General features: G+C 26.3%; 1 protein-coding gene across 1 annotated transcript; it reads left to right on the top strand.

Annotated features, from left to right (window-relative positions):
- The first annotated feature begins 440 nt into the window (after window positions 1-440).
- LOC129989441 (DNA-directed RNA polymerase II subunit RPB2) lies at window positions 441-24,482 on the top strand. The gene is made up of 21 exons (XM_056097987.1): window positions 441-567; window positions 3,364-3,584; window positions 4,481-4,593; window positions 5,273-5,492; window positions 6,347-6,505; window positions 7,668-7,832; window positions 9,078-9,274; window positions 10,383-10,689; window positions 11,502-11,645; window positions 11,727-11,866; window positions 11,949-12,060; window positions 14,503-14,657; window positions 15,196-15,397; window positions 16,675-16,940; window positions 17,043-17,137; window positions 18,639-18,760; window positions 18,844-19,062; window positions 20,041-20,262; window positions 21,264-21,424; window positions 23,161-23,356; window positions 24,275-24,482. Exons 1-21 carry the CDS (start codon window positions 549-551, stop codon window positions 24,362-24,364), a joined length of 3,525 nt encoding a protein of 1,174 aa, XP_055953962.1. The 5' UTR covers window positions 441-548; the 3' UTR covers window positions 24,365-24,482.
- The last annotated feature ends 397 nt before the right edge of the window (window positions 24,483-24,879 follow it).

Below are 24,879 nucleotides of genomic sequence, written 5' to 3'. Positions count from 1 at the left end.
TATATGTCATTGCAACATGAATTTTGAAGAAATTCATTAAGAGTCAGATAAAGTTTTTAAAAATTTTTCAATATCTGTTTTAAGAACCATCTAACATTTGTATTCATACCAATCGTTTTATTCTAAAATGTTTGAATTTAGTTATTATTTGTTATTTTTTTTATCTCTCTTTCTCTCTCTCTCGTTCCTACGCCACTCAAAATGAGACTTGCATAAACAAGTTCGTAATCAGTTATTTAGTAGGGCACACATTTATATAGGGATAAATAATATTCTTCGTTAGCAGCAAAACAGTGATTGCAAAAATATATCTTGGTTTCTCTCATAATAATTTTAAATTTTGCATTTAAAGTGATTAATATTTCTTAACAATTCTCTGTTCAATGAGAAGAATGAATATCAATTTGTTTTGAACTGAAATGAAAGGGCGACATCGTGCAAGCGCAAATAAAGCTAAATAGTTATTCGCGCAAGCGACATCGTTGAAGAGTGGTGTGCTGCCATTTTATTGTCATCTATTAGATTGTATTTACTGTCACTTGTAAACAATGTATGAAGGAGAAGATGGTAATTCTTTATTTGAATAACATCAAATTTTGTTTATTAGGAACAAACATTATTTTACTTTTTTGGTTGTAACTAGATCTAATAATGTAGAACAACGGTAATGCGTGTATTGCCCAAGATATATTATGTTATTTAATTTTGATCAAAGATCTTTCTGATTTTTAATAAATTGAATTTAAAACTCACTCTGAAATATTCTTTCTTTACTTGAAGGCTAATAAAATCAAATGATTTCATTGTTTTTTGTTAAGTATCTGTCAGTGTATGTTGAATATATATATCTTGTGATCCGGTATGAATTCCTCTTTTTTATATTGAATATTGTATTAGATGAGAATCGTTTGATGTTATAACATAATTAGTGCATTGTGAGAATGATAATTATTAGAGAAATCCGTTAAATATGGGATAGTGAAAAACTGATGCAATTAGTATTATTATTTTATACTTTTGTTGATATTAATAATTGAAACTATTAACATACGGTCTTATTATAGAGATACGTTTGCTTAAGCATTTTGATGCTTTTAATTTATAATAACTTAATATTTGTTCTGTGGCTATGACCCTGGCCTGCATTCTAAATGCAATTTGTCGGTGCGTGTCTCCGAAGGATTAAAATGAAATAAGAATTCCAGAATGTCGACGGTTATTGAAGTTATTAATTGTAAATCTTATGTACATTGTTTTATTGCCCTTTAGTTTGCCTGAATATGTGAAAAAATATTTTTGAGTATTCAGATATATGAAATTTTATTTGCTAAATTTATTTATGTATAATGGAAGTTGATAAGTATTGATATTTTCAAATTATTAATTTATTTGTCATTTCCTGCTTCTAAAAACTGAAACACTTAAAGCTTCTTTTTAGATTTTATTATCACACTTATTATATGAGAAAGAAACACATTTGACAGTATTTGAAAATGGAATTATCATAAATTTTCATAAAATCTGCATTTATTCTACTTTATATGTTTGCATCTTACTCTTTAATAAATAGGTCATAATTCTTAAAAGTTTATAAATAGACATTTAAATTGAAATATAAAATTTGAATAGAAAATTTATGCTTTGCTTACTATTATTTGCTTTGTAAATTACTTAATTGAACTACAAATTTATCTTTATTATTGCTATAAATTGCTAAATTGAACTACATGTTTAAAATAATTATTTGTTACATATCACTTTTTTAATACCGGATTACCCCTTAAATTTTAATTAATTATAACATATATAGATTTTCTTTGTCAAAAATTGATAAAATAAATATAAATGAAATGGATATTTTTAAATGTTATTTTTAAAAAATTATAGAATATTGTTTTGCCAGATATAATTTACTGAAAATTTGTATGAAATGATCTATGCTAAACTGAATTCAAAACAAGTGATGTAAAATATAAGATATAGAATGTTATTATGCTAGTTAATGAAAAAAGAAAAATCTACTTATATGAATCCCTTTGTCTTTGCAAGTCTCTCATTTCTGTATAGATAGAGCAATCACTCTATGTAAATTTTTGACTTCATTTATTTGTGTAATTTTTTTTCTTGCAGTCCATGTAATCGTCTAATGCTATGAGTGCAATTTGTCATGGGCCAGTTTGTAATTGGTACTTAAAATATTTTGCTGATAGGAAAAAATTAATTCCAGCTATAATGATGTTGAATAAATTTTATGTAAAATATTCCAAGTTTTTTGCATCTTCCAATGCACATCCATCTGTTTGGCATTTTTACTTTTGATTGGAATATATCTGAATATTAGTAGAATAATTAATTCAGCAACTATTAAAGAAATATGTTGATACATAATTTATAGATCTGTTTATAATTTATTTATTTAGACTTTAATATTTCATTTGAAATATCATTTTGACCAATGGAGAATAAATAGATTGAATTTTTCTTACTGGCTTCCATTTATCTTTTCTTCATCTTTTGTAGTATTATCTTTATTAAGGTGCACTTTTTTTTTATCTTATGAAAATTATTATAGATAATAATCTTCTCTTTGGATTTGAACTGGAAACTGAGGCAAAAGAATTAATTGTATTTCAATGGTATTTATACTTGCATTTGGAAGAAATTCCATATTGAACATTTTTTAAGATTTCAACTTTGTTTGTATAGTTAGTGTTTAATTAATTGGTGAATGTTTTTTTTTAAATTTTTTAATCAATATTCTGCTTACACTTTTAATCTGGCAATGAATTCATCTGGTTTCGGAGATTTCACTAGCTTTGAAAGGAGATATGAATTTAAAGAAACTAAAATAATGAATTTTGTAGATGGTTTGCATTTAGCTAGTTTTAAAAAGAAATAGGAATTTAAAGAAAACTAGAATAATGAATTTGGTAGATGGTTTCTGATCACTATTAATTCTGGCAGTACATCTTGATTTCCAGGGTAACCACTATTAAAATGACGCCAAGAATAAATCTAACCTAGATTCAAATGCAAGGCCAAAGTGACAATGTGTATGGTTGCTCTTAGTTTGCCTATGATTTAGCAGTTAATTGTGATTTTCATAAAAATCAAGTTGTACCATTCTTGCTTACTTTTTCCAAGACTTGATAAAATATGTATTGATTATTTTAGAAAAATTACAAGTTGTGTTTCATGATGGTAATTCCACATTAATTGAATTTATCTTCATGTTAGCTAATATACATGCTCATCAATCGTCTATTAATTATTAAATCCATTTTAATATATGAGTCTTCCACTTCCTTAAAGAACTGCTTATATCTTCAAGATACCAAGGTTTTGTTTGCTTTACTCTTCTAGAAACCTTTGAAGAGGATGAGGAGGAAATCACTGCTGATCTGTGGCAAGAAGCCTGTTGGATTGTCATCAGTGCATATTTTGATGAAAAAGGTCTTGTACGTCAACAACTTGACTCTTTTGATGAGTTCATTCAAATGTCCGTGCAACGAATTGTGGAGGATACTCCACCAATCGATTTGCAGGCTGAAGCTCAGCACACCACAGGAGAGGTGGAGAATCCTGTAAGTAACTTTTTATATGTTTTTATCTTGTAAGTAAGAATAAGTAGTTGTTTACAATCATAAATTGTTTTGAGATGTATATAAAATGAAAACTAGTATTGAAATTACACTTTTAAAAAAGAATTATAGCTTCTTATTGTAATAATTACAAGAATTATTCTTTTGGAAGGTTATAATTAAAAAAGAACTTCAGTCTAGTGAACAGTAGAGTGTAAGAAATTCTCATTTTAATTGAATGCTAATAATAATTTGGTAATTCAACATTTTCAAGGGACTTCTAACAAACTTGAATCTAATTTTAGTCTAAATAATTCTTTTAAAAAAATTGAATATCACCATAAAAATGGTTTGTCACATTTATAAGAATTTGGCATTATATACAGTATAATTTGTTATTTCATTTAAAAGAATTTAAACATTTTTAAACTTTGTTGTGTAAGGATCTGAGTGTTAAGTCTACAAACACTAGTGACATGGGAAACTCGTTCTATAAATGTTCATATTTATAATGTTATTATTTTCTAATTAAAAAATAAAATTCAAATGCAAGTGGCTATTATTATTATATGAAAAAGTATTTTCTATGTCTGAAGCATTATTTCAAAGTAAAAATTAATTAAGAATATAGACAAACTACAAGCAGAGTATTCATATGAGAAATTTACTGAATGCATATAAAATATCGCAAAAATATTTTATTAAAGGAACAAATCTTTCAAATTCATGTACAAACGTGTTAATGGAAATTCTTATTAAATGAGGTGATGATAGTGAAATTTAAGTTGAAATTTACATATTACTATCTTGTTATATGGCAAGGAATAGATTTAAATTAAATTATAAATTAAACTATTTGGTTGCAGAAATGTAAAATTTATTTTGTTTTGCTTTCACAGCCCCGTTATTTGGTAAAATTTGAGCAAATTTATCTTTCCAAACCTACACATTGGGAAAAAGATGGTGCTCCAAGTCCTATGATGCCTAATGAGGCAAGATTAAGAAATTTAACGTAAGTTGGAATTTTCTGTCATCGATTGTTTTTATTCATGCCATTGCAATGTTATAAAATAATACTTGTAGCATTATTAGATTTCTTTTAAATAATATTATGAAATAGTATGTTTCAGTAACATTATTAGATTTCTTAAAAACCTATTGCATCATATAACAATTTTATCTGTTTCTTAAAATTTAATATTGTAAGTAAAAAATTTAGAAATAGCAAAATTACTCTAGATTTTGAAAGTGGAAATGAAAAAGTCTTTCAAATTAAAATTTCATGATTTAATCTTGAAAAGGATATTTCTCTCAATAAAATTATTACTAATTTTTTTTAAATTATTTTAATTATTTTTTACACTGTTTATCTGATGAAGAACATTTTTTAATAAAGAAATTTTAATTGAATAATTATTTTTTATTAAAAAATTAGGTTAAAATCATTAAATTTTTTTATATATATTCCTTACAGTTATTAATATAGATTTGCCCAAATTTTAAAGAAAAATATTTTTTAGAAATTTTAAGCATGCATTATAAAATTAATAGATATCTTCAATTCAAACATAATTTATCTATATCATCAATTTTGTATGCTCAAATGATATATATTTAATTTACTATATATATTATTTATATATATAATAACTATATTTAATTTTTTATTTATTATATTTTGCATTTCACAGGTACTCAGCTCCTCTTTATGTAGATATTACAAAAACAGTTATTAAAGAAGGAGAAGAACCAGTTGAAACTCAACTACAGAAGAGCTTCATTGGAAAAATTCCTATTATGTTGAGATCGACGTATTGTCTCCTCAATGAATTAACTGATCGTGATCTGACTGAGTTGAATGAGTGTCCTCTTGATCCAGGAGGTTACTTTATTATCAATGGATCAGAAAAAGTAAATATATAATATTTACTAAATAATTAATATCATTGAAAATCCCTTTAATTTATGGTTTGTCAGAAAAAAAAAAACATCTACTTTTAAAATTTTATTAATTTTTTAATAAATTCTTAATGTAACTTGTATCCTTTAATTTTTTTAATATTGTATTAATAAAAAGCTAAGTCATTTTATTATTTAAAAAGCTGTAAATTACTAGTGTCAATTTCTTTGGATTAGGTAGTATTTCAAGATAGTATCTAAAGATAAATACTATTAATGCAGTGGCTAATGATTTTTGCTTAATTTTAAGTATAATGATAATATTCTTCTCTCTTAAGTTTCTTTTCATGAAATTTGAACTAAGTATTTTTGATGCTATTTAACACAATTATTCTCTACATCAGAGTAAGCCTATATAGTATTTATGTGCGAGTAATACTCATGTTAAATCTGTTGTGATTGCTTGAATTTAACTGGGTGCCAAATTATCCTTTATTTCATTAAATTATTACTATTTTAACGTTTTATTATAAACTAATTTGGGGATTTTATTTTTTTGAGTATTACTTGCACATAACACTTAAAAGATACATATTTGTATCTTTTAAGAATTTATTTAGTATTGTAAATATTGTATATGGCTAAAAACCTACAGATCTGAGTATGAAAATTGATTGACATGAAATTTTAAATGTATTTAGATGGAAATGTTATTTACAATGAAAAAAATGTAGATATATGATTAGACCTCATTAATTTTTAAGTGAAAAACTTTTTGAATATGTTTTGACAAGAATGAAGATTTATCGTCTGCCTGAATATCAGTTATATTTTTCAATGTGGTAAATTCCTCTTTTTAATTTCAGGTCTTGATAGCCCAAGAAAAGATGGCTACAAATTCAGTATATGTATTTCAAATGAAAGACTCTAAATATGCCTACAAATCAGAATGTAGGTCTTGCTTGGAACATTCTTCTCGGCCAACTAGTACTCTGTGGGTGAACATGCTTGCTAGAGGTGGTCAGGTAAGAATTTTTTCGCTTATAATATTTTCTTAAATTTTTATGAAATTATAAATGAATAAATTTTAATCAGGGTAATTATGATCCAGATAATAGCCATAATTTTTTTTCTCTCAAATCTAAGTTTTCCAATTTTGTCAAGGACAGAAGACTTGGAAACTATTCTATAAATTGAGCAGGAAAGTTAGAAAACATCTTATTGTCACTTGTCTTATATGAGGCTATTACGAAACTAAGGCTGAAGTATTGAACTAAAAGAATATAGAAATAGGAAATACCTTTACTTATAAAACTTACTTACAAATTTGATTAAATTGTTTTAATTTTCTTCCATGGGAATCCGTTTTGGAATTGGATGTCTAGAACATTTTTGAATATTGATAACCTAAATGCAGTGTTGATTGTTAGGAATTTTCTTCCATTCTTTTAAACTTTCAAAAGAGTGTTTTTAGTATCTGACCTGGCAACAGTTGAACTTGCATTTAGAATTCTTTTTGGTTAAATTATTGATATTTGTTTTGTGCAACTATAAATACCTCATATCTTCTGCAGTAACTGTTTTATAGGCTTGGATTAGTTTAGGCTAGAGTTTTATTCACTCTGATTAATGAAAGTGAATGTGGAACTTTTTGGATGAAAATTCTCTTTAAAGAGACTTGTAGAAGATTTTTGAGATTTTACAAATTTGGCAGGCTTACAAAAAAAAAATCATTTTACAAACCTTTTGTCACCTTACTATCATTATATCCCCAACATCTGTTAATATTCAATGGGCATGTTCAACTTCAAAAACTAAATGAAAAAAAAAAAAAACATATATATCAGTCTTGTTGGCAATACTGAACTTGTGATGATTTTCTAAGAAAAATAAATCACAAAAATTCCCAGAATTTAATCTAAAAAAAAAAATCCAACTATTTTGTTAAAAAATGTTGAGAAACTAAAAAAGTAAATAACATTATGAAGTGTTATTTTGAAATAAATTAATTTGTAATCAGTATTTTTTTTTTCAAAAATATGTATGCATGCTTATACATTAAATTAAAATTCTTTGAAATTTTGTTAGACTTTAGCACCTTAATGGAATTCAGGATCAGTTTCATAAAAATATGAATGCATTAAAATAATTTTGATTTTTTTTTTTTTTTTTTTTTTTTTTTATTAGGGAGTGAGGAAAAGTGCCATTGGACAAAGGATCATTGCCATTCTACCTTACATTAAGCAAGAAATACCCATTATGATAGTCTTTCGAGCCTTGGGTTTTGTGGCTGACAGAGATATCCTTGAGCATATTATTTATGATTTTGATGATCAAGAAATGATGGAAATGGTTTGTATTCCTCCTGTTATTTTACTTTATTATGCTATACATAATAAAAATCTAAAACTTAGAATTCATTTATTATAAAATTATGTTCAGCTTTAACTCTTCTGTAATCAATCAGTATGACACGTTGGCATAAACATAGTGTAATTAAAATTTGGACAGATTTTAGTTTTAAACATCAATTATTATGCAAAATTAAGCACCTTATTCAAATGAAAAATATTTTAATTTCTTGTAGCTGCTTTTGTAATTTTAAAAGCGTGCAAAAATGCATATTATAACATTTGCATCATTTAATTTTGTGTAAGAGCTTTATCATTTTTGTATCATCCATATTGTGAAATATCATAATTTTTTTAAGCTTAAGAAGTAAAAATTTGTGTTTCTTATACATTCAATGAATATAATAATTTTGGCTCTTTATTGTTTGTGTATGACTTTTACGTTATTGTAATTACAGATTTTTACTATGTTAAATTTTTTTTGAAATTTTAATTATATTTAAAAAATTGTAATCGTATTATAAATCATTCATAAATATTTCTTATAAATAATTCATGAATTTGTAATTTCTACTGATTTTACAATTTTTGTATAACGTTGTTTCTTATATTGATTGAATTGATGCTACATTTTTTTTCAAAGTTTTTGTTTTATTAATCTTGTTTAACAGCACATTTCAGTAGTTTAGGTGCTATAAATTAGAACAGGGAACAAAAGTTTTACTAATTAGCTCAGATGGTTGTTTATAAAAATAAAATCTTTCAAGTATTAACAAGTAAGGTCAGAGAACTGGTATGATATCAAGAATTGAATTGGAAACATAATATTAAAATTATCTTGGATATCTGCTCTTTTGAAGAACTAATAGCAGATCGAAAAGTCACCACTGGATTCTAGAATTGTAATTTTAAACTATATAATGCTTTATATTTTCTTATCTATGTTAGCTTATGCAAAATGTATTTGTATTGAAATAGAAATCTTAATATTCTAGAAAGTTCAGATGTATGTCCAAATACATGAGGAAACAAAATTGAAAAATCATTAATTTGAAGTTTTATATTGGCTAATCAATATTTAATTTAAATATATATTGTAATGAAAATTTTATAAAATTGTTTGATTTTAAAATTCGTTGGCAGAAATCTTCAAATTTGTTTTGCAAAAATTAATTTTTTTAAGTATATTTTTAAAACTTTTATGGATTACCTTATTGATATTGTATTAATGAACTGTTTACTTCAGGTGAAACCCTCACTTGATGAAGCTTTTGTTATTCAAGAACAAAATGTGGCTTTGAATTTCATTGGTTCCCGTGGAGCTAGACCTGGTGTTACGAAGGAAAAGCGTATCAAATATGCTAGAGAAATCTTGCAGAAGGAAATGTTGCCTCATGTTGGTGTTAGTGATTTCTGTGAAACAAAGAAGGCTTATTATCTAGGGTAAGCTTTTATTTGTTTATTATTATTCCAAAAATTTATTTTGAATTATTTTTTTAGTGAGTTGGAATTTGACATTTTTTAGTATTGTTTGATTTAGTGTTTTTGTTTGTTTAATGCAGTATTTGGTGTTTATTTGGAGTGTTTGATGTAGTTAATAATATGATTAATTTCCTATTTACTTCATTTGTTTAATATCTTGGATTTGGTTTTTATGTTTATACATATATTAGCTTATGTAAAGATTTGCTTAGTTTTTTTTCAGTTTGTTTCTTTATTTTGTGTATATATATTTATATATATGTAAGCATTATTTTCTGTGAAGCAGAATGCAGTTCATGACGTTGTTTTATATCATCTTGGAGAAGCAAGCATTGTGTACAAGCAGGAGCAACAAACACACACAAAACACAGAACGACACAGAAAGGAATGAGGGAAAAAAATCTTGAACATTTTATCCCTGGTCTTATGTAACATGAGATATTCATAGAGAAAATATTTCTACATAGTACTTATATACAATGAGATTTCGATAGAGATTTTCGCAACACGCACCAACGAGGTAGGGATCTTTTAAAAAAGATTTTGTCCCTTCACTCGGAGTGTAGGAAAGTGGTGCTTTTAGCCGATTCAGCTATTTTACAAAGCTTCTCTGGAATTAATGATGTAGGGAAAGTGGAATCGGATCAGGAAATAAAAGTATATTTTAGAATGAAATAACTATCGACTAAATTAAGATAAAATCTTGGAAATTAACTTAAATAACTTAATTAACTTAACTTAAATTAACTTAACTATTCCATTTGAAAGAAAAAATTATGATTTTCAGAAATTATATCAAATTTTTGAAAATAGATTGTTTATCTAAAATATATTAAAAGTATAATAGTAGAAAAAATATATTTATATTACAATTTTAAAATTTTCAGTGAACCAGAATTTTAATTTTGGTATGTTACCTTGTAATTAATACAGTTATTCTATTTATATTATTTCTAATATCAGTGCAGTTATTGAAATCCTGGCTGATTTACATCTTTAATGTCACAAGAAACATTATTTAAATAAAATGATTGTTTAATAACTCTCATATTTTTACTTGTGCTACAGGTATATGGTACATCGTTTACTTTTGGCTGCTCTTGGACGTCGAGAATTGGATGACAGAGATCACTATGGAAATAAGAGATTGGATCTTGCTGGACCTCTACTTGCTTTCTTGTTCCGTGGTCTGTTCCGTACATTAACAAAAGAAGTTCGAATGTATGCCCAAAAATTTATTGATCGTGGAAAAGATTTCAATCTAGAATTAGCTATCAAAACTAGGATTATAACTGATGGATTGAGATATTCCTTGGCTACTGGAAATTGGGGTGACCAAAAAAAGGCTCATCAAGCCAGAGCTGGAGTATCTCAGGTACTTTTAATAATGCTATAATTTCCTGCATATAATCTGCAGATTATCTGTATAAAAAAACATGAAAATGTCACTGTAATCATAACTAGTAATTTGTCATATAATCTCCAAGCTATCTGCTGATTTTTTTTTTTTTTTTTTGTCAAGCCTAAAAGTTGCACCTGCAGACTATTTCCGGGAAATTACAATACTTTTTTTAATTTACCAATCCTCTCTTGATTAAATTTTTTCTCGTATTCTAATTTGAAAGTAAAACCTTATGCCATATTATATCTTTTTCTTATAAAAAAAAAGCATGGGAATATATTGAAGTTAGTATTTATAATATCAGATTTTGAAAGAAAGTAATAAAAAAAATTTAGAAGTTAAGCTGAAAATGAAAATTTTGTTGCATTTTCCATGTGCCTTTGTAAAAGAATGCAAATATTCAATTGAATTCATCTGTAAATGTAATGATACAGTGATACTGCAATATTCTGATGCTTACAATGTTTTAATGTAAGAATTGTTACTTTTTCTATTTGAAACTGGAATTCTGCAATTACTCACAATTCAAACATTGTAAGCATCATTACTTTCATTGTAATTCATTTAATTTACTAAATTATTATAGATTAAATATTTTTTAAAAACCTTTATAGATTATCATAATAAAACAAAATAAAGAATTTAAAATCTAGTATAGCTTTGAAATCATAATAATTTTGAAATTATTTTTGTTTTATTGTGTTAATTTGTGGAAGTTTTTTTTTTTTTTTTTTTTTTTTCCTTGAGTTATTTAATCAGCTTAATGCATGTCTTTCATTTTTTAGGTATTGAATCGACTTACTTTCGCGTCAACACTTTCACATCTGCGGCGTGTGAACTCACCGATTGGTAGAGATGGAAAACTAGCAAAGCCACGTCAATTACATAACACACTTTGGGGAATGATTTGTCCTGCTGAAACTCCAGAGGTGAAAAAATATTTTTAGTTGATTTCTGTATTGAGAAATATTTGATGAAATGTTGCATTTGACTTTAATCTTCTCTCTTAGGGTCATGCTGTAGGTTTAGTAAAGAACTTAGCTCTTATGGCTTACATTTCTGTGGGTTCTCAGCCTTCTCCAATTTTGGAATTTTTAGAGGAATGGAGTATGGAAAATCTTGAGGAAATTGCTCCTTCAGCTATAGCTGAGTAAGTTAGAGTGTGTATTTTTTTCATTATTGACTTAGGATATTTGAATGTGCTTATTAATCCTAATTTGTAATTATTACAGAGCTACCAAAATTTTTGTTAATGGCTGCTGGGTGGGTATCCATCGAGATCCTGATCAGCTGATGAATACTTTGAGGAAATTGAGACGTCAGATGGATATTATTGTATCTGAAGTGAGTATTAACTTTGATTGTCATTTCTAAAGCTTAAAGTATTATTTTTCTGTAAATTATATCATTTTAAATAAATCTTATGATTTTTTTTTTTTTTTTTTTTTTTTTTTTTTTTTTTTTTGCTAGTGGTTTTGTTATTTCTATATCTCTTAAGGAATCTGAAAGAGACAAATTTTAAAAACTAAGAAATTCAGTGTTCATACAGTATTAAAAAATCATATCAAATGTAACAATTTCTTCATGAAATGATTTTAGTATAAGAAAGGCATTTTTAGAAAGATTATACTTTTTACATTTCATTGTTTATTTGTGTGGTATAAAATAAAATCCTTAGAATTTTTTTTTTCTAAATATATATATAATGACAAACATGTAGTAATTAATTGAATCAAAAAATAGTGTTTTTTGGGATATTTATAGATATTACAATGATTACTAACAATATATTTGTGCTATTCATTTTTCTGCAAACATTGTTATATTATGAAAAATTGAGATTCATTGACCTTATAATTTCAAAAGTAATTTTTAAATCATTTTCTAAATTGTGGAAAATTTTGTTCTCTTTAAAAAAAAACAACCTTTAAATCTGTTTCATAAGCCATATATATACAGTGGTGGCCAAAAGTGTGGACATTTTTTGAAAGTTTTATGTTTTTCAACTTTGCGTGCTTGCAGAATATATTAATTTTCACTTATATACAAATGTTTATATATCAAATTGAAGGTAATTTAATGTAAAATTTAATAACAAAAACAGTATTACAATATCTGTATTACAAAAAAAAGTTACGCTGATTTTAATAGAACAAACAAACACAAATCGTTTTAAATAATGACGTGTTTTGTAATAAAAGCATACTAGCCAATCACAAAACTGTACTGAGGACCAATCAAATGTCTGTAACTATAGTTTAGGTTATTTGGATGGTAAAAGAGTTATTGTTGTGGAAATACTTTGCGGAATGAGGCATACTAGTGCAATTAAATAGAGTATTGCTGTTTTTGAATATTTTAAGTCCTTTTTTTTAATTAAACTAATTTTAAACAATGTCACCAACAAGAAAAACTGATTGGACATCTACAAAAAGAAGCCGAATTGTCATATTGAGAGAAAATGGCCTCTCTTATGCTGAAATTGCAAGACAAGTTGGTGGTTCAGTGACTTGTTCTGGTGTACGAAAGTTCTGTTTACGTTAAGAAAAAACGAAATCAGTGCAAAATAAGGCCAAAAAAATGCACAAGTGCTACTGCCGATAGAAAAATTAAACGGCTATGCCTTCAAGATAGAAAAATTTCATCAGATGCCATTAGATGTGAAATGAATGCAGCGGGTATTGCAGTAAGTTCAAGAACAATAAGTGGAAGGTTATCAGGATTTGGACTACAAGCTAGAATTCCAAGGAAAAAACCATATTTAAATCAAAAGCAAAGCGAAAAACGAGTTAAGTGGGCAAAAGAAAACATTAAATAGTCAGAAAATCAATGGAAGCACGTAATCTGGAGCGATGAGACTAAAATATTCCTCTTTGGTAGCAATGATAGAAAATACGTGAGACGTAGAGTAGGTGAAGCGCTTCATCCTGATTACATTGAAGCAACTATAAAAACAACAACAAATGCCATAATTTGGGCATGTATGTCTGCAGATGGTGTGGGCCGAATTCAAGTGATTGATGGCATTCTGAATGTCAAAAAATACATCGAAACTGTCCTGGACCAAAATTGATACCTTCCATCAGGGATTTCTTCCCCAACAAAGTACCATTTATTTTTCAGCAGGATTCAGCTCCTTGCCACACAGTAAAAGTATGCAACACATGGTTTCAAAATAAAGGCATAGATGTATTACCATTACCAGGAAACAGCCCTGATCCCAATCCAATTGAAAATTTGTGGCGACGTTTGAAAATTCTTGTACGAAAAAAACGTCCATCCAATAAAAGACAACTTATTGAATCTATAATTGATTCTTGGCACCATGTTATTACAAAAGATGAACCCCAAACACTCGTTCACTTGATGAAAGACGCTGTGAAGCTGGTCTTAAAAAATAAGGGTTATCCTATTAAGTATTGATCGTGTAAGTATCACTTTAAAAAAATGCAAATCTAAGATAGATCTTACTAAAATGAGCTTAACTTTTTTTGTAATACAGATATTGTAATACTGTTTGTGTTATTAAATTTTGCATTAAATTACTTTCAATTTGATATATAAATATTTGTATTTAAGTGAAAATTAATATATTCTACAAGCACGCAAAGTTGAAAAACATGAAACTTTAAAAAAATGTCCACACTTTTGGCCACCACTGTATATGGCTTATAGTATTGTATTTGAGTTTTCTATTCTAAAATTAAATCATAATTAAAATATTTAATGACTCATCACTGCTTTTTACTACTTTGAAATCATTTGTAATATTAATTTTTTTTATAGGTATCCATGGTTAGAGATATTCGTGACAGAGAAATTCGTATCTATACTGATGCTGGCAGAATCTGTCGTCCTTTGCTGATTGTTGAAAATCAGAAACTTTTACTAAAGAAAAGACATGTTGATCGTTTAAAAGAAAGAGAATACAACAGTTACAGGCATGTTTTTGTTCCCTATTTTGAAATTTTTTTCAGCTTGAATTCATTAAAAATTATATTTTTATGATCAGAAAATAGTGATTTTCAAAAATTTATTGTAATAACTAAACTATTCTGATAATTGTTGAAGGACAGAATTTTTTATTTATTTATTATTATAATTTTTTTTTTTTTTTTATTTTTCTAGCAATGCATGAGTAGTTTTACAGAAAATTTAAAAGAATAGGTTAGGATATCTCATTTTTTTAAAATTCTTGGATACTTTCCTTTTTGTTCTTTGTTTTAATTATATTGTTTTGAAATAAACCAAAATAGCATCATGCGCTTTCTATTTTGTCACCATCTATTTCTATTAAGAAATAAAACATTTTTGTTTCTCGCATATTGATACAGTGATTATTTATTACTATTGTTGTCTTCTTTTGAGAGTCTGTAAGGATTGCTTAGTCTTATTTTCCAAATTTATTTCAAAAATTGCTAGCACTGAATTCCATTTCAATGTTGTAGTTATAATTTATATGTATCTTTATTATAACAGTTGGCAAGATTTAGTAGCCAATGGTGTTGTGGAATATATTGATACATTAGAAGAAGAGACTGTTATGTTGGCCATGACACCTGATGATCTGTTAGAAGATAAAGGTCAAGCATATTGTTCTACCTACACACATTGTGAAATTCATCCTTCGATGATGCTGGGAGTTTGTGCTTCAATTATTCCATTTCCTGATCACAATCAAGTAGGTTAAGTTTTAAAAAAATGATATTTTTAATTCTCTCTGCCTTATTTAAACAAACATTATTTGATTTGTTGCAATTGTTTTTTCTTAAAATTCAAATTTAAAATGAGCCATTTTAGGAGAGAAAGAAAATCAAAATCTTGTCACATAAAAAAACTTTCCATTTTAATTTTTTATTTATCTATGTAAACAACTTTTTTTTAATATTTTATAAGATTCCAATTTTAAGCAATTACTTTAATAATTGATTTATTATTATTATTATTATTATTATTATTATTTTTTTTTTTTTTATTCTTTTAGTACTTTTTTTTTCTTTGTTAGTAATTCAGTTCATGATTTCAGTTTCACATGAGTTAAGAGCTATTTTTCTGTTTTAAGAATTTCTTCCTGCACCATATATAACTTATTTTTTAAGGCATTAAAAAAACCCTATATTATTACATTGTATTAGCTGCTTTTTAATAAAATTTTTAAAAATCTAAAGAAACATTGCAGATGAAAATAAATAAAAATTAAAGCCTTTATAAGAAAGTTATGAGAAATCAAAAATTTCTTCTCATGGTGCTTCTATAGATATTATTTTATAGTGAAAGTATTTTTAACTCTTTTATTTGTATTCAAGAGTACTCAACTATTATAGAAAAGTTATTAAACAAAAGTATTATCAAAATATACTAAACATAGAGTTAAAATTGAGCTTTAAAAAAAATATTGAATTCACAGTTAAAAATCAGAATGCATATGCCTTCAAGTAAAAACCTACCCTGAACTGATGATTTTTTTTTAAAAAAAAAATTATGCCTTTATAATAAAGAAGAAAGTTTAACATTTAAATATTAAAAAATGCTTTAATTCTTCTACTTATTCACCCATGTTTAATGGAATTCTAGCCTGTAATTTTTTTGGTATAAATATGAACATGAAAGCCTTTCAAGCAATAAATTTTTTTGCTTTGCTGTGTTCCACAATATTTAAAAATAAAGTCAGAAAAATATCCTTTGTGTTTTTTTTTATTTATATTTTATGCAGTATTCTTTTGTTTAATAATAAATAATGGTTAAATTATTTTCTGAATTGGTGTAACAATTAGTTGTATTTTAAAAGCATGTGAACCCTTCTAAACAATTTCTTTTTTGTTTCTGATTTCCAAAATTTTTAAAAATTGTAGATTAGCATTTATATTTATATTTACCTTGTATTGAATGTTATTTATACTCATTTTTCTGAAGACTTATTTATAAAAGTGTTATTAACAAACATTATTCTTTTTATAGTCTCCCCGTAATACCTACCAATCTGCTATGGGTAAACAAGCTATGGGTGTGTATATTACTAACTTTCATGTACGAATGGACACTCTTGCTCATGTGTTATACTATCCACAAAAGCCTCTTGTTACTACAAGGTCCATGGAGTACTTGCGTTTCAGAGAGTTACCTGCTGGAATCAATTCAATTGTAGCAATTATGTCGTATACTGGTTATAATCAAGAAGATTCCATTATCTTGAATGCATCTGCCATTGACAGAGGATTTTTCAGGTAAATCAGCTTTTTGCCAGATTTTATAGCTATAGTTTTTATGTACATTTAGTCAATGTAGCTAAATCAAAACATTTATATATTTTTTCTCTTCCCATACAGATCAGTGTTTTATCGAGCATATAAAGATGCAGAACAAAAACAAATAGGGGACCAGGAAGAGCAATTTGAAAAACCCACAAGAGAAACATGTCAAGGTAATTGAATAAAAGTATATTTAAAATCCTCTCTCTTTCTCTCTCCTTAGCATAATGTGTTATTGTTCATTTTGACTTTTGAAATTATATGCTTTATAAGTAAAAATATTTTGAATATTATTGTTGAAAACTACAGGTAATTGTATTATATTTATAGAATGTTTCATAAAGTTATCAAAAACCCTCCATAAAATTATTGAATTGAATTGAATTTTGTTTTGAATACAGAGATTTAATTACATAGAATTTTAATCACAGGCATTATTTATAAATTTTGTTCATGTGTATCAAACTTTAAAAATAAATGTATATATCACACCAAAATAAGTAGCTAATAAGCTATTTATTTTGGTGTAGTGTACATCTAGTAGCTTTCCTTGTTCTGACAACTTTAATTTTCAAATAAATTATATTATTAAAAGAAAACAAAGAATCTTAGCTAAAAATAGTTTAAAAATCATATGATTTTCTATTTCCATTAATATAATAGTTCTGACATAGCTCTGATTTGGCTAGTGCATCTATTATACCACTAATGAGTGAGATCATTACGATTCCATCTAGGCAGACCTTAAGCCACTAAATTGAGAGAAGGCCACCGACTTCGGCGTCCTGGCATATGGGTAGCGCATTTTCCCCGTGATCTGGGCGTCCCGGGTTCAAATCGCGGTTCTGGCATGGTTGTTCTTCATCTGTGTTCTTTCTGTGAGGTGTGTGAATGTGCCCCCCTGTAAAAAGGGGTTGTGCAAGCGAATGTGTATGTGTCATCTTCATATGAGCTAGAAGTCAGACTTCTGCCTTCAGGTGCTCATGGGTCTTTACCCTCAGAAGCTACTGCACCCCCTTTCCGTGGTAACACAGACACGACATCATCATCATCAAGGCCACAGATATTAAGAAAATTTTATTTGCCTAATTGTTAAATAAATAAATTTGTAAAATAATATAAATTCTATGAATTATAATAATATTAAAATAATAATTCTTATTTGAATATAATTAGATTTTTGTTATGTTTCCTTAGTAATTACTGTAATTATAAAAGTAAATGAGCCAACTTATTGAAAGAGAGACCTTATAATGTGCATTTATTAGAAACACAAAATGTCAAAATATACCATTTATTAGGATTCCATTCATATATAATCTAATCATCCTACTTTTTATGTTATCCCCTGTCCTGTTGCATCACTATATATAACAAAACTGAGGGTAGAGCAAGGAAGTATTTGATAGTAACTAGAAATAAGTGCTTTAAAAAAAAAGTGGTTTTTTTTTTCCCCCTACCTGTAATTTGAAGCTAACTATACAGCTTTAGGCTTTCCAGTATTTTACTCTGTTTTTATTGTCTTGTACACAAATAGATTTATTTACTAGATTTTCTTGTATACAAATAGATATAGATCTTAAAAAAATTGATCTAGCTTTTATGAAAGTATATGAATATTTTTGTTGCTTCTTTTCTTTAATATGTAAAATCATTATATGATTTACATTTTAGGTATGCGTAATGCCATTTATGATAAATTGGACGATGATGGCATTATTGCACCTGGTACTAGAGTATCTGGAGAAGATGTCATTATTGGCAAAACTATTACCCTTCCAGAAAATGATGATGATGTAAGATATTTATATTTATTGTTTAATATTTTCCAATTTGTTTGTTGACTGTCGTATTAATACTGCTTTTTTTTTATTTGCAGCTTGAAAGCACAACAAGACGTTACACAAAGCGAGATGCCAGCACGTTCTTAAGAAACAGTGAAACTGGTATTGTTGATCAAGTGATGTTGACTTTGAACTCTGATGGATATAAATTTTGCAAAATCAGAGTTCGTTCTGTGCGCATACCTCAGATTGGCGACAAATTTGCTTCCAGACACGGTCAGAAAGGAACATGTGGTATAACTTACCGACAAGAGGTATGGAATGTTTTCTTAAATTATTTCATATTTTAAGATAAAAAAAGGACAAATTTTTATGTTCCTCTTTTATTTTATCATTATTATTCTTTATTTCTTTGGGCTTGCTGCATTTTTACTTGATCATATAAAAGAATGTAAATTACTATTCCAAAAGTTGCATGTTATATACTGTGTTATGGATAATCATATGGTATGAGTTATTTAAAAAATTATTAAAATAAATTTGAGATATTATCTTATAGATTGGAAAGAGGAATAAATAAATTGTCAGCTATCTGGATATTTTAAAATTAAATAACTGTATATAGTATTTTGGTTTTATAGATTTGAAAAAGGAATAAATAAATTTTGTCAGCTGTCTGGATATTTTAAAAGGAAATAGCTGTACATAGTTTTTTGGTTTTATAAATTGGTAAGGGACATAAATAAATTTTGTCAGCCCATTTTAAAATATAATAACTGTATATAGCATTTTGGTTTTATAAATTGTAAAGAGGAAAAAGTAAATTTTGTCAGCCTCCTGGATATTTTAAAATGAAACAGCTGTACATAGTTTTTTGGTTTTATAGATTGGTAAGAGGAATAAATACATTTTGTCAGCATATTTTAAAATTAAATAACTATATATAGTTTTTATATCCATTTTTTTATCATAGGTTAAAATTCTTATTCTGCTGCAACGTGTGTCGATTCTTTACGTTTATGTAATTTTATTCATAATCATCTACAATAGACTTTTGCAGCAATTGTTAAAAAATGTGTGATAATTAAATATTAATAATTAATGTTCGACTTAATTTATAAATAATGCAGAAAATTAAAAAGGCACAAAGATTTAATCATTTTCATAACATTTATCACATAAATGTAAGTTTGCTTTTTGATATTTATTAAAAACCACATTTGATTATAGAAATATTTGCATTTGTTGCTCTGGTATTTATTTTACTAAATATCAAATATGTTTTCTTTCAGGACATGCCTTTCACTGCTGAAGGTTTGACCCCTGATATCATTATTAATCCCCATGCCATTCCCTCTCGTATGACCATTGGGCATTTAATTGAATGCCTTCAAGGAAAAGTATCTGCTAACAAAGGAGAAATTGGTGATGCTACCCCCTTTAATGATACTGTGAATGTACAGAAAATTTCCAATCTTTTACATGAATATGGTTATCAGCTTAGAGGAAATGAAGTAAGTCAGTTTTATCTTAATTTATACATTACTTTTATTTATTTAAAATCTGTCTTTACCAACAATCTATTTAAGTCCATAACAAATATTCTTGCCAAACATATACAGAAAATGTCCAATCTTTTACATGAATATGGTTATCAGCTTAGAGGAAATGAAGTAAGTCAGTTTTATCTTAATTTATACATTACTTTTATTTATTTAAAATCTGTTTTTACCAATAATTTGTTTGGCAAGAATATTTGTTATGGGCTTAAATAAATTTCTCAGACCTTTCTGATACTTTATTATATTTTTCTTTGATTATGTCATAATTTTAAAAAAATCTAGACAAATTTTACTTGATTTCATATCTTCAGCAATATAATTTTTAACTTTGTATATGAAAGGTACCCTTCAATATTAAATATATTTCATATGCTTAAAGTTGAACCATTTAAGATAAATGAATCTAAGAAATTGAAAATATTTTTAAAGCAGTAATTTTAGAAAATATGTATTTCTGTGATGCAAGGGAAAATCATATATAAAAATTTCCTTTGAGTTTAGTATACAGATAGAGCAATTTTTAAAAATTTTATATTAATTACAGCTTTACTAATGAAAAAGGCATAAGATCAGAATGTTTGATTAATTACTGATATAAATTGTGTTACAAAAATGGAAAGTTTTGTTACAAATTATATTTAAACATGATTTTGAAAAAATTTCTAGTAGGTGAAAAAATGGGCAGTAATAAAAACATCATTAACATTAAAAAGTCCTAAATTTCAATGTAATGTAACACTTACTTTCATGCAAAAAAGTTTTCTAAAGTGATAAATGTCTCTTTCTTTGTTAATTAAAAGTTTAAAACAATTGCTCTTAGATACATGTTATCAATTGCAAAGTGTGTTGTATCAAATTTGAAATCTACATCTGGTTTTCTGGTGCATTTTCTTTTATTATTTCGAGAGATTAGTTTGCTTGGAAAGTGTATAACTATATTTCTTTTTGTGTAGGTCATGTTTAATGGACATACTGGCCGAAAGGTGAATGCCCAAATTTTCTTGGGACCAACTTATTACCAACGTTTAAAACACATGGTGGATGACAAAATTCATTCAAGAGCCAGAGGTCCTGTACAAATTTTGGTGAGGCAACCTATGGAAGGAAGAGCTAGGTAATTTATTTGCTATGTATCTTTGCTAATTTGTATATATTAAAAAAATGATTTTAGGATTAAAAAAAAGTTACAGATTTTAGCATTTATTTTCATTTATTTAAAGGCTGAATGGAAATTAAAAATGCACTTTTTAATATTAAGCTCACTTTTTTATGTAAATACATCTTCAAGTAGTACTTGCTTTCATATTAAATATTTGTTCGGGAAGAAAAAAAAACTCAATTTGATTATATATTATAAAATAATAAATAGGGAAATACATATTTCAATTCAAAGCATAGATTCCAGTTTTATTATAATGTTGAAAATACTAAAATCAAGATAATTGCAGTTTTTTAGAAGAAAAAAAAATTGAAATTTTTTTTAAAAACTTATGGATAGGATTTCCAGAATGTGGTAAATAATAAAAAATAATGATTACTTGTAAATTCCTTTTATTACCTTAAACATAAATGAAATGGAAAAAAAATTAAATGATGACACTTTAGTTTCAAAATTACCCTATATGTGATACAGTTTAACACTTTCAACACTACCAACATGATATCTTGTCTTTTAGATACTTCCAATTACAGATATCTGTGGGCTAAAATTTGTCTGTTATGTGAATTTAGATAGGTTGAACTTTGTAATACATATCTGAAGAATACCTTTACTTTTTTCATTTATTTTTTTAAACAAGCATAAGAGACAAATTTTTGTCCACAGAAACCTGTAATTGGAAGTATCTGAAAAACGAGATATCTTGTTGGTAACGTTGAGAGTGTTAAGAATTGCTTGGAAATGCATCCTAACTTGTTAGATATAGAAAAATAAAAACAACAATAGAATTCTCTTGGTTTAGTAATGGAAGTGGATTATAACTTTCCTGTAAATAAGACTTCAGATGTTAGTATATCAAAATGAAAGTAAATATCATTGGTTGAATAAGCTGAATTCTATTTACATTATTAATGACAATATTCTTCCCTGTTTAATAAATTAAAACTTAATATAAGAAAACCTTCTCCCATACATATATGTGAAAGTATGAATTAGTATTTTAACCTCAATCTTCAGGTAATTCTTTTGAAAATCAAAAAATCTTGCTTAATTCCAGGAGTATTGCACTGTCTTGTAAGAATTGTATTTTATTAAGAAAGAAATTTAAATGAAAATTTCTTCACAAAAAAGGAATTTAATCTTTTTGTTCAAAACAAAACTTACAAATTAATGATCCAAGCAATCTTCATTAAAAAAAAAAAAATCCCAATAGATTTAGGTTGCTTTTGGGAATGGATAGGTCTAGTTAATGAGTTTCAAAAATGATCATTCCATGCTAAACATATCATATTTTAAATTGAGATGATGATCAATAACCTAGATTTATGATATCACTTAAGTATAATGTATTTTCTTTTAATTCAATCTAAGTTTCTCTTTTCATGAAATTATATTTCTTTAACCACTATTTGAAATGAAATATTCTCTGCTGAATAAACATTTTAAAATATTGCTTCTGTGATTTTCATTTTTAATTTTGATTTACTTTTCTAATTTGATTAAATAAAATTGAAGTATTTGAAATACTCTGAAGATAGAATTTCACGAGAAACTACGAGCTTTTTTTCAAATGCAGTTTTTTTTTTATTTGATTTTATCTTGTTCTTATGTATATTTCTTTGTGGTTATTAGAAATAAGTTTACTTGGAAATTTTGTGTTATTTGAGTTAATTGGTTCTTTAACTTAACAGAGATGGAGGTTTACGTTTTGGTGAGATGGAACGGGATTGTCAAATTGCCCATGGAGCTGCCCAGTTCCTTCGAGAACGTCTGTTTGAAGTATCAGATCCCTATCGAGTCCACATATGTAATCTTTGCGGCCTCATAGCCATTGCTAATTTGAAGAATAACACTTTTGAATGCCGAGGTTGCAGAAATAAAACACAGGTAAATTGAAACTTTATTATGTAACTTGTCTTATATCTAATTTGAAATTGGATTTTAACTAAATTTAAAACTGGCTCCTCCTTAATAATTTTATTTCATACTTTTTAATACATTAAGATCATTTTTTTAAAGTATAAATACATCTTCAAGCAGTCCTTGATTTTATATTAAATATCTGCTGAGAAAAAAACACAATTTGATGACATAATTTCTATTTGTTGAGGTAAAAATTATTTGCAACTTTATAATTTAATTGATTTTTTAAAAATTCTTTTAAAATATAAATTATGCGATGAAATAAAGGAATTTCTTTATTTTATTACAGTATATATATTAAAAATGCAATTTTAAAAAGTATTTTAATATATATTTCTTTATTCTGGAGCAGTATTTATTTCATTTATATCTAGATTCATAGGAAATGTGTTTTGTTAAGTACGGCAATTATGATTAAAATACATATTAAGCATTATTCATCATTTTGCACTGCTTGTTTGAATTAAAGAATTTAAATATTATTTAAAAGAGCTTTTTATATTGTCTAGTTAAATATTTCATATTTTCCGTTTTTAAAAATTTTATCATAGACAATGCAAATTTTCTTTCTTAGAATTTTAAAAGGACAATTTTATAAGCAAATCATAAATTCCAAAACTACAAAGCTCAAAAATTTTAAAATTTGATTTAAATTGCAATTTTTCTTCAAATGTAGAAGTTTTTATCGTAATTGTAGATGCAAATGTTATGATAATTTTTAATGGAAGTTTCATCATTATTAAATAAATAAATTTTATTTTCAAATTAGTTTTTATTTTACCTAAAAACATGTTAATAATACTATGATTCTTCTTTAAAAGCATATTCTTAACTTGGTGTTTGAGATACAAAGCAATTTAAATTGCTTTTATCTTTTCTTAGATCTCGCAAGTGTGTGTCCCATATGCCTGCAAGCTACTTTTCCAAGAACTTATGTCTATGTCAATTGCTCCAAGAATGATGGTGATTTAATTTCTCAAGAAGAATCCAAATTCATTATAGACTTTATTATTATTTTTACATCTTGTTCATCAGCTGAATCTTTCATCTTGTGTAAATCATTCTTATCAATAAAGGTGTTTTAATCATTCATAAATTTTTATTGTTATTCTTTTGTTCAGAAATGCATTAAAATAAATTGGTTTGATTAATTATTAAGTCACTTACATTAATGATGGTATTAGCAGTCCAAAAGTTTTAATAGACTTTATTATGTGACTTTTTGTCTCCCAGTTTTGATTAGTTCAAATAACACTGTGGTAGTTTAATTGAATTTACTGAGAATTGATATAAACAGCTTGGTGAAAGTTTTGGGTTGTGTTACAAGATTGTGTGAAAAAATTATTATATGTAAAAGTAATGAATTATTTAACATTAATTTGGTTTTACACATCAACAATTAATTAGCATAATTGTATATTTGGGATGAAAACTGTTTTACTTTATAAAACTTTTACGTTCATTAGTAGTAAATCATGCATTGATGA

This window comes from Argiope bruennichi, chromosome 10, assembly GCF_947563725.1.
Source record: "Argiope bruennichi chromosome 10, qqArgBrue1.1, whole genome shotgun sequence".
Classification (NCBI taxonomy): domain Eukaryota; kingdom Metazoa; phylum Arthropoda; class Arachnida; order Araneae; family Araneidae; genus Argiope; species Argiope bruennichi.
The sequence above is the reverse complement of the archived record's forward strand: the minus strand, read 5'-3'. Positions and strand labels throughout refer to the sequence as shown.